This window comes from Silurus aristotelis (genome assembly GCF_946808225.1).
Source record: "Silurus aristotelis genome assembly, chromosome: 2".
Taxonomy (NCBI): domain Eukaryota; kingdom Metazoa; phylum Chordata; class Actinopteri; order Siluriformes; family Siluridae; genus Silurus; species Silurus aristotelis.
In genome coordinates, this window is record NC_139575.1 from 12,143,147 (window position 1) to 12,156,523 (window position 13,377).

The 13,377-nt window shown below is 34.5% G+C and overlaps 1 protein-coding gene across 3 annotated transcripts; it reads right to left on the minus strand.

Moving 5' to 3' along the window:
* Window positions 1–454: 454 nt before the first annotated feature.
* Window positions 455–8,676, minus strand: pde6d (phosphodiesterase 6D, cGMP-specific, rod, delta). Of its 3 annotated transcripts, none has more exons than XM_083521854.1 (5): window positions 8,658–8,676; window positions 2,995–3,083; window positions 2,618–2,743; window positions 1,448–1,553; window positions 455–1,293 (listed from the first exon to the last, which is right to left on the minus strand). In XM_083521854.1, the coding sequence occupies exons 2-5, from the start codon at window positions 3,074–3,076 to the stop codon at window positions 1,212–1,214; spliced, it is 396 nt and encodes a 131-aa protein (XP_083377980.1). In that variant the 5' UTR covers window positions 3,077–3,083; window positions 8,658–8,676; the 3' UTR covers window positions 455–1,211. The 3 variants fall into 3 exon arrangements, with proteins under 3 accessions (XP_083377980.1, XP_083377978.1, XP_083377979.1); XM_083521852.1 differs by lacking the exon at window positions 8,658–8,676 and adding an exon at window positions 5,952–6,233; XM_083521853.1 differs by lacking the exon at window positions 8,658–8,676 and adding an exon at window positions 3,929–4,608.
* Window positions 8,677–13,377: the final 4,701 nt, after the last annotated feature.

The window sequence follows — 13,377 nt, forward strand, 5'->3', positions numbered from 1 at the left end:
GCACATGCCCATATCTGAAAAATAAAATCTGTTTTACGTGTGTAGTACAATCTAAGAGAGATTCGTGCCAATAACAGAAAGCCGATCAGCTGTTGCATGTTGATCTTATTTGTAGTCCTAATACAGTAAATTATAAATTCTATATTCTAAAGTGCTGCATGAGCATTAATCTAAAATTTTTATTTCTACATTTTAGACTTTAAGACCCCACTGAAACCCTGTAAATGTTAAATTGCCCCTTGGTACAAGTGTAAGAATGTGTGTGTTCTGAGATTAACCGGCATCCCATCCAGAGTGTTTTCCTGAGTCATACCCAGTGTTAACTTAGTTTAGACTCTGAATCCACCACAATCCTGAATAAAAAGTCTCACTGAAGATTCATGAAATAAACAAATGATCTCAGTTTTCTAACAAACCATCCCAGTAAATTCCATGAAAACCCAAGATGCCATCATAAATAAACATTTCTTTGCTTTTTAATAAAGAAGGCCAAATAGACATAAAGAAGGGGAAAAAAATGGTGAAGAGAACCTTCCTGAGCATCCTGGGCAAAAAAATTTAATATAAGAAAATCAAATAGGCCAGGTTACACAGAGTAGATTCATCAAAACTATTTCATTGACTTTTATACACATTTATATCCCCCCCCGCCACCAAAACAGAAGAGAGCGAATACAGCTGTTTCTGATAGTCGTATAGGAATTAACCTATTTAAAAAGAATTCAAAACAGCAGTCAAATGAAAAAAAAAAAAAGGCATCATTTAAAGATATCAAATTTAAACCCCAAAATAATCATGTATGTAGACAATGCCTATCTTACAAGTTTTTAAAAACAATGTTATTAGCAATCACAGAAACTGGCAGCAAATATTTAAAAACAGAATGCAAAGAAGCTGTATACAGTGCAGGATAAAAAAGGATAATAGAGGGAAAAAATTTACAAATAAAACAATTTACATGGGCAGGTTGAGATGAGCTTCATTGCCCTTGTTTCCAAGTCTTTATCCGTCATTAAACTGGTGTGATTTTTTTAACCTGAAATTTTGTTTGCTTGACTTGTTTCCTTTAGATCCTCTAGTTCCTTTAGTGGTGCCATGGAAATACTCATTAAGCAGAGTCTCGCCTGGCCTTAAAAACCCTCAAAGCGATGCACATCCTTATGAATGACAGAAATAAAAAAAAAAAATAAAAAAAGGAGAGGCTTGATATTTCAGACGTAGAAAAGCCGTACTCGAGAGGTGCTGACATGAAGCTCATCGTCGTAGAACTTCGTCTCGATGACAACATTTCCACTATGAAAAAAACAAGAAAAACCGAGAATTTCAGTTATATTATAATATTTGCAAATTTTCATTTGCGAAAAACTTCATATTAATATTAAAATCCCATTTTAATAATTTTAAATGAAATAGATCTGTTACACAAAGGTGAATAAATAAGTCTTACGTTAACACGTTAGCGGGCATCATCTGTGACTCAGGTGCTGCCTCTATCAAGGACTGCCATGTGTTTGTAGAATTGGGGATCACAAAGCCAAACTCGAAAAACCACTCTGATGAGGAAATAATAATAAAAAAATAAAAATAAAAAAGATAATATAAATAAATTAATAAATAATTTATATATATATATGTGTGTGTGTGTGTGTGTGTGTGTGTGTGTGTGTGTGTGTGTGTGTGTGTGTATATATATTATTAGACCCCCTTAAATTTTTCACTCTTTGTTATATTGCAGCCATTTGCTAAAATCATTTAGGTTCATTCTTCTTCCTCATGAATGTACACACAGCACCCCATACTGACAGAAAAACACAGAATTGTTGACATTGTTGCAGATTTATTTAAAAAGAAAAACTGAAATATCACATGGTCCTAAGTATTCAGACCCTTTGCTCAGTATTTAGTAGAAGCCCCCTTTTGATCTAATACAGCCAGGAGTCTTTTTGGGAAAGATGCAACAAGTCTTTTACACCTGGATTTGGGGATCCTCTGCCATTCCTTGATGCCTACTTTGAAGAACCCACAATATGACATTTTCAGTTCACTTTTTTGTTATGTATATAATTCCACATGTGTTAATTCATAGTTTTGTTGCCTTCAGTGTGAATCTACAATTTTCATAGTCATGAAAATAAAGAAAACTCTTTGAATGAGCAGGTGTGTCCAAAGTTTGGTCTGTACTGTATATATATATATATATATAAAATTATTATTATAATAATAATACACCAACCCAAAAATGCCATTTTATGTATACAGTACTGTATTAACAGTTTACTTCATTTTATAATTAATAATTTTCAATACTTCAACATAAAACTACATTAAAAAATTTAAAAAAAAAAGTTTTTTGGTCTATCGTGCTCTCCGCGAGAGACAGGAAAAATTAGCTAAAGCACGAGATTCGAACCGTGGTAAGGCAGGGATTACTGTATGTGTGTATATATTTAAAATAAATAAATAAATAAATAAAAAATTCTATTTTATATATATATATATATATATATATATATATATATATATATATATATATATATATATATATATATATATATATATATATATATATATATATATATTTTTTTTTTTTTTTTTTTATATAGGCAGAGATGCTAACCTTCTAGACACTGGCCTTTGAAGAGAACCTTTTGCTCTAGGCGAAACTTTTCCAGTTTTTCTGATGAGGAGAAATTCAGTTCTCTGGAGACAGCTTTACATTTTAGGATCTTTTTGGGAACCCGAGCTAAAAGAAAGAGAAATTGAGTGAAGGTACAAAATGAATGCATAGCCATTAAATATATTATAAAAGCTCACTGAAAACAATATCCCAGTTCCCCCTAAACTCATAACAAATCAAAACCAAATAACATCAGACTGTTAAAGCACAGTAACAATGGTGTAACTGCAGCATGAATAAATTAATCTGTAGGTTAAGCTTGTAACTGCTTAGTTTCAGTGTTACAGTCCCAGGCTACATTCTAAAACCTTTCATACCTTCATGTTCTACACCAGGAACAGAGAGATCTTCAGTCCCCTGCCAGAGAACCTTCCCCGTCTCAGCATCCCTCAGGTTCATCCAGTTTCTGCAGAAAGGTTAAGGCAGCAGAACACTGAAGAACTTAATATCTACTGTTAGTTGAAGCCAGTTATATTGTTAATTACTATTACACTTATGACATCCCACTGAATTGAGGAGATTGTTTACTTGTAAATTGGGTCAACTAATTCCTAGAATTCTCACCATAAGGGGGAAAAAAATGTTGTCCAGCTAATTAAACTGTCCTGAAGTAATAGACATCAAAACAATGGCTTGTCACAAGGCACCATGCTTCAAGTCAAGGACATCTGACCTCTCCATCTTCAACCCACCTGTGTGTGTTCTCACTGCCCTCTTTTTGAGACACACAGGAACAGTGGGTTTAACGTGTCAGTGTCAGGCCAAAACAGAAACTACCGCCCTGGAAACCAACCACCAAAGGACCAACCGCTAACTAAAAGAGGACAACATTTACAATACTGGATACAAAGCTGTTCATTTTGGCTTTTATAAAACCACACAAACACACTTTCATATCGTTTATAATAATAATGCATTACAAATACACAAGTTCATGCAACACTGACTCTGCATTTCTAATAAGCACCTTCTAAATAGTAATTTAGGAACTTCGGTACTATAAAATGATCTAATATATAAATATCTAATTTGTGATATCTTAGCAATATTATATAGTACTCTTAACAGCTTATGGGAAATCCTACCATCTATGGAAAACCTAAAACTTCTGCATGATAAATGCAAAATAAGAAAATAACATGAGGGTGTTAAAATGCAGAATTGGTTAAATTATTTGTTCAGACTATCCATTGACTGGGCCATAGCGTTGGAGATTAGTGGTAGTGGTGACAGGTGTCTGTGGGTTCATACCTGCTGAGATACAGCAGTGATGCACAGCGAGCGTCGCAGGGGAGAGAGCCTTTTACTTGCAAACAATGACACAGTCTAGCTAATTAGTCCCCGGGTGTTGTTACTTTCATAGAAGTCACATACATTTTTAAAAAGTCTAAATCACTGCCATTTCCAATCTGACGTTTGAAGTGTCCATGTAAAAGGTATAAAGGACACAGCACTAGTGGTTCTTTGAGGATACACACGGTGTCCTTTCAGATGTTCTGTCCTAAATCAGGTCAAACTACTCAGAATATAATTCGGTGACTTCTTCATCTCCACCCCCAAACACTTCACGTGTCTTTTATGGAAGCAACTCTCTGGTTATATTACTAATGCTATAAAAAAGTTCTGTGTAATGCACATGTCTTTCCTCAGTATGCACGTGTCTTGGTATTTCTCTAAGGAGAAGCTACTTTGTACATGGCATTTACACCTGGGGCTCACGGTTGGAGACTCACAGCTACGACTCTACGGTCTTTTAATGCAGCAAACAAAGACATCCATATATAAGAAGGTTTCTTCATTATATACATGACTGGAAGTTTGGAAGCGTTAACAAAACAGGATGGATGTTTGAAGCAAAGAAAGGAACCTGGTACATATTTTAGTGCGTTTGATGAGACTTTAAATAAAAAAAAACGAGTATCAAATTATTATTTTAATTAATAATAAATGTAAAAGAAAAAACCTCAGACCAGACCGGTGCTTCCTTCCAAATGAAATGACTAAGAATGTCTTCGCAAATCTTCCTGAAATCAAAAATCTCAATATACAAAATATTTATCCGCCTCAAAAGCTTGAAAATCGCAAAAAGTTAAAACGATTCAAAGAACAGCAGCACTTCAAGCAACACACAAGCCGGCAAGGAACAGAAGGCAACAAATCCCTGTCCTTGCATTGAAGGATTTAAGAATTACCGGGCTGAATTACCCAAGAAGGTCACACACATAACCAAATGAAAACATCTAGACACTACAAGACATATTAGAGTGGTCACTAACGTTCGTAATTTAATTTAAAATCAGGGTCATGTGTTCCTCACGTGTGTTATGTAAAGCCAAGAGCACCGATTTCACCCGGATAATGCACTCCTCTGGAACATTCAGATATTTCTTAAATGACCAGTCACAGGATTTAACGAAATACATTTAATGAATGAATTAATGACAGACAATTTTTTTCCCCCCATTATTATTTTACTAACTCACACACATGATGTTGACTGATCGGGAAAAGATTATATTAAACTGCACCTTGCACAAGACATATGCAGAATATAATAAATGGAAATGTAGATTATAGGTCACCTTTTAAAAAGTCATAATAAAAAAAAAGGCATATGATTAGTTTTAGACTAAAGAAGGACACTAATAAATTGTGTAAAACGTGTAAAGAGATACACAGCCCAGATTGTGAACATAGAGAAGTACATTTTCTACTTTTTTTTTCTTTTAGTATCATATGTCATTAATATCAGCTGGTTTTTAAACAGTGTCTACATGCAAATACAAACCATCCTTTTCCCCTTAGATGGAGTTAGAGTAGGTCTGCATAATAACCAGAGAGCACTCTATTGGATGGAGGAAGATGAACAGAGGGAACAAGCAGCACTGAAGATGCAGGATGCATTAGAAGCCATTACTGCTTAGCTAGCTATATAGTTGCTCATCACATTAACCACGTTATTAAGCTTCACTGGCTGGTCTTTCTAGAAAAATAAATAGCTAACATAAATCACAGATTTCGAGGTTATTTTATGGTGTAAAAGGTTCACCCATCTAACTAATCCCTGGAGACACCATGCCAGTTAACATCTTCATATAAGCTAGCCTCAGCACGCTAGCTGAAACGGGTTACATTCCAAACGGCTGCCTAACGGTCATCAAGTCTACTACATGACACGTCGAATACTGTTATTTCGTTCCCTATGTAGTGCCCTTAAAGAGCCACTAGACAGGCGTTTGCGATTCATCCCATGTACTACAAGTTAAAAGGATACAGTTTAAAGCCCTTCAGAATCTCCTTTGCTCGGTCTTCATCCGAAGACATGGTTCCGAGAAAAGGTCGGCTTGGGTGGAAAAAACCCCTCAAAAAAAACTATTGGTTAGAATATAATAAGATCCTAAAAAAAATAATTTTTATAGCAAGATCACGTTTTAACCGCCAGCCTTCTGTTAATCTGAACAGAGATCTACTTGATCGTTCTTCTCAACCTACTGTAAATAGATTCTCCGTCTGAGCTTGAGAGCTCAACCAACCAATCGTTCTGCAGATTCAGAAAGGCTCGTGGAAATAAGTGTCAAATGACAATGAGGGGGCGGGACTAAGGGCGGGGTTAGAGACGAGATTCGGGTGACAAGGGACGCGTCACCGGTGGCAACTGAAAGATCTATGGGAGACAAAACTACGGTAAGTCGAGTGGGACAAACTCTATTCTCTCGCTAAAAAGTGTGCGTCTCAAACCTGTCCTATTTGTTCTGCTCCCAAAATACACAAGCACACCTGACCCAAATAATAAAGGATACAGTAAAGCTGGAACAGAGATTCTGCAGGACATGGGGTCTACAGATTGAAGCCATAATTTAACATAGCCATAGGCATTGAAATGCTTACCCTATTTGATTAATCTTATGTGAATATTTGACATACATATTTTCTGGTCTGGCAAAAGTATCACTGATATGCTATCAGATAATTGATCCTTCTTGGACCATTGGTATTCATTCCTATGGTTTGTTACGATACATTTACATTTACGGCATTTGGCAAACGCCCTTATCCAGAATAACTTACATTTTTTCTTTTTTTATATATACAATCGATCAGTTCAGGTTTAAGGGCCTTGCACAAGGACCCAACAGTGGCATCGTGGCAGTGCTGGGGCTTGAACCCCTGACCTTCTGATCAGGAAGCCATAGCCTTAATTGCTGAGCTACCACATCCATTCATACATTAAAGAAAGCAAGGAAAAAATCCTGTTGCATATCTTTGTCCATTTAGTTTAATATAAAAACACTAATATATAAACTCTAAATCAGAACAGACCTACGCTTCCCGCTAAATGCAACGAGTAAGAAGCTGCTTCGAAACGCAAAAATATTGTAATAAGTCTAGATTTCTCTATATTGACATCTTAAATATTTTTAATATCAACATTGAAGGCCTCTAACACAGCATACACAGCAGCGAAGATAAAACATTAGAACTGTTGGATATTGAAAATGACTTTGTGTACTGGCTTGCAATCAATGCAATGTCTAATAGCCATTACAATATGTTATTTATGTATTGACCTTTCAGCATTATAACAGATTCATAAAGACAATTGTCATTAAAAATAAATAATAATTTTGTGGTTGCAATATCATCAAAACTGAATATTCTAAAAGTTTTAAATAAACTTTAAATGTTAAAAATGTTTAAAAATTTAACAATTTAAAAAATATATCCTAGCATCTATATTACATGACAATCTATTATTGTCATTTTCATGTAGCTCTCAGTTCAGAACATTCAATTCTTTTTAAAACTTACAAAAAAAAAATTTTTATTTTATTTTATCAAAGTCCAAACACGGCTAAGTGGATATTTCTGCTAGACTGCACAATCTTTGTGTGGGAAAGGGTTTACCCTAGGGCAAGTATGATTTTACATGCCTGTTTCTTCATGCCTTCGAGTCTTTTAGTTTGGTCTACAGTCAAAGAAATATGCAAGTATGGAATGCATACTTTAACCTGTGTAGATAGAAACCAGAATGAGTCTAGTTTCTTTAAGTGACACAAAACAAAAATCTTCCCATTGGTTGAAATCATCATGTGATTATTCTATCTCAAGTTACCCTGAATGGTGGCCCCCAAAACTCTTCCCCCAAAACATTCATATAATTCATTCCAACATACATTCCAAAACGTTCTTCTCACTTTTGAGTTTAGCCGAGCCAGTGATTTAAATAGGGAAGCATTTTAATGGGAGATTCATAATACATTTTACACACAGGCAAATTGACAAATTACAGAGCTGAAGAGAGTGACATTAGTATAAGCCTCTCAAAAATTTAATCACGAGTTGCAACATTAAAACTGTGATAATCAGGATGTGTTTTGGATCTGTTAATATAGATAAATAAGCAGAAATAAGTTATTCTCATTATAAAAACATCATGGAAATTTAATTACACAAAAATAGCTGCCATGTTTGGATGTGCATTTTATGTAAGAAAGTTTTCTATTATTTCTACCCAGGCCTTTAATGTACAGCAAAGAAATGATTGCTGTCAAAGCTTTTAATAGCCGTTTAATAAAAAATACTTCTGTCTGGGACATGAGTAATGGCTTTTTTGTGCCCATTACGGTACAACAGGAACTTTATACAGGGTATCATAGCACAAATTCATTCAGACCTTAACTTTTATAAATGACATTTTATAAATGACATAATGATTAGATGCTATTTATGTCTGAAATAGATTATTGCATTTATACAGAACTTGCATAGATTAACAGTTTATATAATCATTAAAAAGACTACTAGTATGAAATGTTACATTATAAGCAACTGCTTCAAGTAACAATTAGGAAAACAGTGAAAAAACTAGTTGGCCACAGACTTCAATCTCAGAACTCTCAAACTAGCTAGATAGCAATGTTAGCAACTTAACAAAATAACGAATTAATTGAAAAATGTAAAACATAGCAATATAAGGTACCTTTACTGCTTCAGGTAAATGAGACTGTCGATGCATTACAGTTTATTACACTGCAAGTTTTACTGCATTATTACAGCAATGTTACAGTAAAGTCCTTTGATACTGTAAATACTTTCTCAGAAGACAAGGTGGGACAGTAAACTGTACACAAACTGTACAACCCAATTTATTTGACTGGTTTGATCATATTTTACTGTAGACAGTTCCCATACAGTGGACGTTAAAGCTGTAATTACACATTGTGTCCACAGAAGGGTGCTAGTTTACAAGGGAAGAAAGTTTCATCACGGTGTGGTAAGAGTTGCCTGGAACACTGATGTGCTCACAGGGTTATCATATTCATAATTATCTTTCTGGGGAAAATGCATAATCCAACAGCTGCAGCTTACTGTGCAATGTCAATAGGTTGCACATCTAAATTACAAATGTAATTTAAAATAAACCAGTCTGGTCAGACTGCGAGGTTGCCATTTGGGCTTCACATTCGGGCAAATAAAGGTCAGTGATCCGTGGCGACCCCTAATGGAAGAAGCCGGAAGAAGAAAAAGAAGAATCTGAAAAAATATCAGGAACTTCATGTATCTGCAAGTGCTGTCTCTAAAATCATCAAACACTATGATGTAACAGGCTCTCATGAGGACTGTCCAAGGGAGGGAAGACCAAGAGCTACCTCTGCTGCAGAACTTTATTAGAATTACTAGAGTGCCTCAGAAATTGCCTCAGAAACCAACGATATGCATATGCGCTTTTCGGAGTTCAGGTGTCAGGCATACCAGGCCTTCATGGTCAAAGTGTGGCAAAGACAGTGTTACTTTGAAAGAACAACAAGCAGTAGATATTTGCTTGTGGTAAAGAAACACACGGAATGTACATTAGAACAGTGGAAAACATTTAGTCTGAACAGTCTGAAGGCTATGTGCAGTAAATATCTGTTATAGAAATTCAATATTATCTATCTATCTATCTATCTATCTATCTATCTATCTATCTATCTATCTATCTATCTATCTATCTATCTATCTATCTATCTATCTATCTATCTATCTATCTATCTATCTATCTATCTGTCTATCTGTCTGTCTGTCTGTCTGTCTGTCTACCTTAGATAAATAAACAAATTACAACTTACAACAAATTACTAATGAATGAAACCTTGTAAAATGTAGAAAAAAAACTCAACATAAATGCAAGCTCCACTAAATCCAAACATAAAAGTAAAGCATAACTCATCTTAAACAGGTACACGGGTGTGCAAAAAATTTCCTTTTTTGCACACCCGTGTACCTGTTTAAGATTGTCCACGATAATTGGAACAAAATGTGTCGAAAAACTAAGGGAATAAAGGTAGTTGTTGACGTGACAAAGAGCCACAGCTAAGGTGTGGCATATTGAGGAGTTTATTTTAGCAACTATCATAATAGAGGCTATATTACTGCTTTAGCTATTATACTTATAAAGTCAATTAATTTGTCACTTGAATTTAAAATGCATTTTAAATGTGCTTTAGCATTTCAAATAGCAGCACTGCAATTGTTTTATGATTACTTGCTCATTTACACTTGCACTTGCACAAGATGCACTTGCACTTGCATCTGAATTCAGTATCACATCTTGGTCAGAGCACAGACAATTTACCCAACAGCAGGTTTTTGGTAAGAAACCAATGAAGCGGGAGGGAACCCACACAGAGATCATGAGAAACTCTACACAGACACAAACCCAAGCTCAGGATCAAACAGAGGACCTTGAAAACAGCATTTGCCATGTTCAAAATAAGCAATACAACTCGAATTAAAAACAAAACCGAAAACCAACTTAGTTTTATGGCTCATTACAACCATTTTATACTTTTATGCTTATCTGTAAAAAATGCACTAGTTAACCTTATTGATCAGGAATCTAAACAGACACTAATCTACCTTTGTGTATAGAAGCTGCATGTTGACATTTGAAAATAATGAACTTCTTTGAGTAATGGCTTTACCACATCAGCAAGTGTAGTAGGTAGGAATATTTTTGACCAGCTCACAGTGTGAGCTTTGACAACAACAAAACCTTGCAGCTCTTTCAAACCTTTATCTGTTTTATTTAGTTCTGTTCATACTGTTCTAAGTTGCAGTTCTTTTTTTTATTTTTTATAAATGAGCTTGTATTATTTATTAATTAATATTATTTAGCCTGTAATGCAAAATTTATTTTGGGGAAAAATTATTTCAGTTCTTGGATCCATAAAATAGATCAGTATGTGCTTCATACAATCCATGCATTGATCTGGTATTGCAGTACTTATGGGGACCATGCATGCTAATTTTGTGGTTTGGTGAGTGGGAGCTCTGGGTTACTGATCAATCACTGCTGTTGGGCTCCTGATCAGGGCCATTAACCCTCTTTACACCAGAGTATTATGGAGCTGTATTACCTACCTAACATAGTGGAATACACAAAGACAGGAATTTTGCCATAACATTCATTATATACATTAGCAATATTATTGATTTATTTAGTATACAATATGAATACTAAATAAAAAATGTTCTGTTTTTTAAACCTGACCAGTTTATTTTATAATAGAATAGATGTAACATTAAAATTAAGATCTACCGGCATTTCTGGATAAATTCAAATTTAATAGAAATACAAAAATTAAACAAACAAACAAACAAGTAAATAAATAAATAAATAAATAAATAAATAAATAAATAAATAAATAAATAAATACAATTTCAGTTTCACAGAACAAACCCAAAAATTAATTCTAGTTCAAACTTTGTGGCTCACACACCTAATCGATGTGTTGAACGCAGGGCTGCAGCTCAATGTCTCCCACTGTGTCAGTTGTATTAAACAATGAAGAATACAGTGCACAGAAATACAATGAGTCCTGATATTCAATCCATAAAAGCATGCTGTTCATCTCTGTGCTGATGGTGCTTTATTGCACAACTTGTACATTGACAGTTATTTTTGTCTGATATTATCTTTTCTGTCTCAATCTGCCAGTCAAATACCATTCAAGTTCTATGAAAACTGGTGTAAATTTGTTTTAGCTTATGTAAAGGCACAGCACAAATCTTTAATGCAAGGAGACATATTTGCAAAAGCAAAGGCTGCAAACAAAACAGACATTTTCAATCACAATATCTCCAAAAGACCTTGCTTAAGAGTTCAGAATGTGGTGACAGCAGAAAATGAAAATGCAATGCAGGATTTTTTTTATCAGCTTATCTATTTTTAGTGTTTGAATGTGAGAAAGAGACCCAGATGAAAGCTATTAGAGATGAATTACTACAGACCCCTGCTGAGTTCCTTACACAGCTATTTTTGTCATCGTTATGTGAAATAAACAGCAAGTACAGTGTGGGAAGAGTTCTAAAATGCCATAAATAAAGGCTTAAGCTTTAGTGTGTTTGTGCACTTGAGACGAAAACGCCATTATATTATCTACTGTACTATATGTCTTTAATTATTTATTACACAATTTGCAGGTTAGTTTCAATTTGTGTTTCAGCCAGAATGAACATTGCAAAAACCCCATACTGCATTATGCTTTAGACAAATGAAATACAGTTTTATTATGTCTTTGCAGTTTCTGTCATAGTGTTATAAACATTCTTTTAGATTAGAAGAAGTCACATCCAAAACATTTGTAATTTTAATTTTGCAGATTGGGGCCAGTAGGTTTCTGTTCTAAATGCATGTTTAAGGACAGTCAGAGAGCCAGTGTGTGCTCCTTGTGCTACTCCAAAAGTGATCGGTACAATGGTAATTTTATAGATACATGTTACACATTTATAGATATATGTAAGAATGAAATAAAAAAATTTAATCATATACAAATCTGGAAACAAAAGTAATATATACCATATAGTGTATCCAGTTATTGAGTTATTGAGGCCACAATTTTCTGAAAATGCAATAAATGCATGGATTTTAACAAAGTTTGCCAAAAGATATTACAATTTGAACAATTTCTTCATCACTTTTTCATGCATTTTACCCAGTCTGCAAAAGTTTCTATCTGCTGAAAACAATTTCAGGTATCTATCTGTGTCACTTTTAGAGACATAATTACCTAAATATTCATTTATCGCTGAAATCTGTCTGTACATAGCAGACAGGGTTAAAAAAAATTGAGAATCCTAATGTTATTTCAGAAATCGAGCTGCACAGGTAATGAACTGTGAGTTTGTGTATGTGTGTGTGTGTGTGTGTGTGTGTGTGTGTGTGTGTGTGTGTGTGTGTGTGTGTGTGTGTGTGTGTGTGTGTGAGTGAGTGAGTGAGTAAAGGAGAGAGAATAAAAAAGGCTATGCCTCAGCTAGGCAAAAAGGGGAGTGAGAAAGTTGGAAATTAAGTAAAGCTCATTAAAACAGGGTGTTGCAGCTGAAAGATAAGCATACTGTAATGGCTCTATTAAACAGCTCGTTACCTAAAGTTATCGAGCGGCAAAAACGAATAACACTATCTTCAGCTAGAGCCTAAAAAAAGAGAGAACGATGTTTGAGGTGGAGTTGAACAGCCTGCAAAACCTATTTAACAGAGAAAGCATTTAAACAAATAAATTGGCTTGAAATGGCATTTGTTTACATCAGATTTATTGTTACTGCTTTTTAAATGACACACTTTACATAACTGTTTTCTAAACTAATCCCTGGGACCACCATGGACAGTCAACATTTTTCTTGAACTCACAAAAAAAAGATGAAAATCTTTTGATAAATTG

What these genes read in the sequence shown, in the direction of transcription:
- pde6d (XM_083521852.1), bottom strand. Translation starts at nt 6,001, where the DNA reads ATGTCTTCGGATGAAGACCGAGCAAAGGAGATTCTGAAGGGCTTTAAA. An exon ending in TCCTGGTGTAGAACATGAAG is followed by an intron (nt 2,744 to 2,994) that starts GTATGAAAGGTT and finishes TCTTTCTTTTAG; the next exon opens with CTCGGGTTCCCAAAAAGATC. An exon ending in CAAAGGCCAGTGTCTAGAAG is followed by an intron (nt 1,554 to 2,617) that starts GTTAGCATCTCT and finishes TTTCCTCATCAG; the next exon opens with AGTGGTTTTTCGAGTTTGGC.